The 1,216-nt window shown below is 26.2% G+C and overlaps 1 protein-coding gene across 2 annotated transcripts in view; it reads left to right on the top strand.

The window, feature by feature from the left end:
• Positions 1-1,209, top strand: part of LOC108691221 — a 3,277-nt gene extending 2,068 nt beyond the window's left edge. For both annotated transcript variants that reach the window (XM_018198893.1, XM_018198892.1), the window contains exons 4-5: positions 271-458; positions 648-1,209. In XM_018198893.1, the coding sequence (XP_018054382.1) occupies positions 271-458; positions 648-719 (260 nt within the window). In that variant the 3' untranslated portion in view covers positions 720-1,209. The remainder of the gene's footprint in view (positions 1-270; positions 459-647) is intronic.
• The last annotated feature ends 7 nt before the right edge of the window (positions 1,210-1,216 follow it).

Here is a 1,216-nt window from a genome sequence, read left to right as displayed (position 1 = left end):
TACTCTATATATATATATATATATATATATATATATAAATCTATCTTACTCTTCGGATTTGTTCAAGTATTTTTTCTGTTGCCTTTAAGGACTCCTACTGACGAGTGAATTTGTAGGAGCCCTAATAACAATATTCAAACAATTTTATGGTAAAAACATATCAAAAATGGATATATTTTTTATTTTTAATCATCAAATATCTTTTTTAATTTGAAAACAATAATTTTATATATTCGATGTATGATTTAAAATTTATTCCTACTTTTACAGGTGAAAATAATTGCCTCACCAATTTCGAAAACACGGCAGCATTTAGTCGCGATTATCAAAGCGCTCAGGACTGTATGTGCGACACAGAACATATGTTAGAATGCTCCAACGATTCTGGAAACAGTAACAGTTTATCAAATATGCATATTTCAAATTCTGATCTCAATCAAATTATCGAACAGTTTCAGGTAATTGAAATATATATATATAGTTATCGTACAAAATATGTATGGATTATAAAATTTTTTAACAATCAAAAGTATTACAAGAATTAATCTTTAATTTTATCCATGTTTCAAGGAAAAAGAACATTTGAATTTATGAATAAAATTAAATCGTATAAAATAATGAAATTAAAAATATTAATATTCTTTCAGGAAGAAAATCCATTCTTTCAAGGAGAAAAATTGCCCATAGCTGCAAAGAAAGGTATACACGTGATCGATTAAAGACTGCAAAAACGAAAGAAAATTGGAACATGAACATAAGAGTATATAATACAACTTTATTGATTAAAGTTTAAATCAATCGAGAAAAGGACGTTAGATTCAGATACTATTAGATGTATAACTAGGCTCCGCCTAATAATAATAATAATAATAATAATAATAATAATAATAATAATAATAACAACAACAACAACAATACAAATAGAACACACGCATTTACGCAGCGTTAAAGCGTCAAGTATTGAGAAACGTTGTAACATTTCCAAATCTGATGATGCACGGATAAAGTTCTTAAATGGACCAGGGCTGTTCATCAGCGGGTTATTAAAGTATCTTTTTTTCATAGCTCTCGCCAAATACATATAATTATATACATGCACGTTCTAATATTATAAGATGTCTATAACAGTTGAGATTATTTAGTTTATAAAATGTTTGAACATATTAATATTCTTTCAATTTACAAAAATGTATATGAATTTTATAAGATTTGCAAA

Source organism: Atta colombica, unplaced genomic scaffold (genome assembly GCF_001594045.1).
Source record: "Atta colombica isolate Treedump-2 unplaced genomic scaffold, Acol1.0 scaffold42, whole genome shotgun sequence".
In the NCBI taxonomy this organism is placed as follows: domain Eukaryota; kingdom Metazoa; phylum Arthropoda; class Insecta; order Hymenoptera; family Formicidae; genus Atta; species Atta colombica.
Note: the sequence above shows the minus strand (reverse complement) of the source record. Positions and strands in the feature narration are given on the sequence as shown.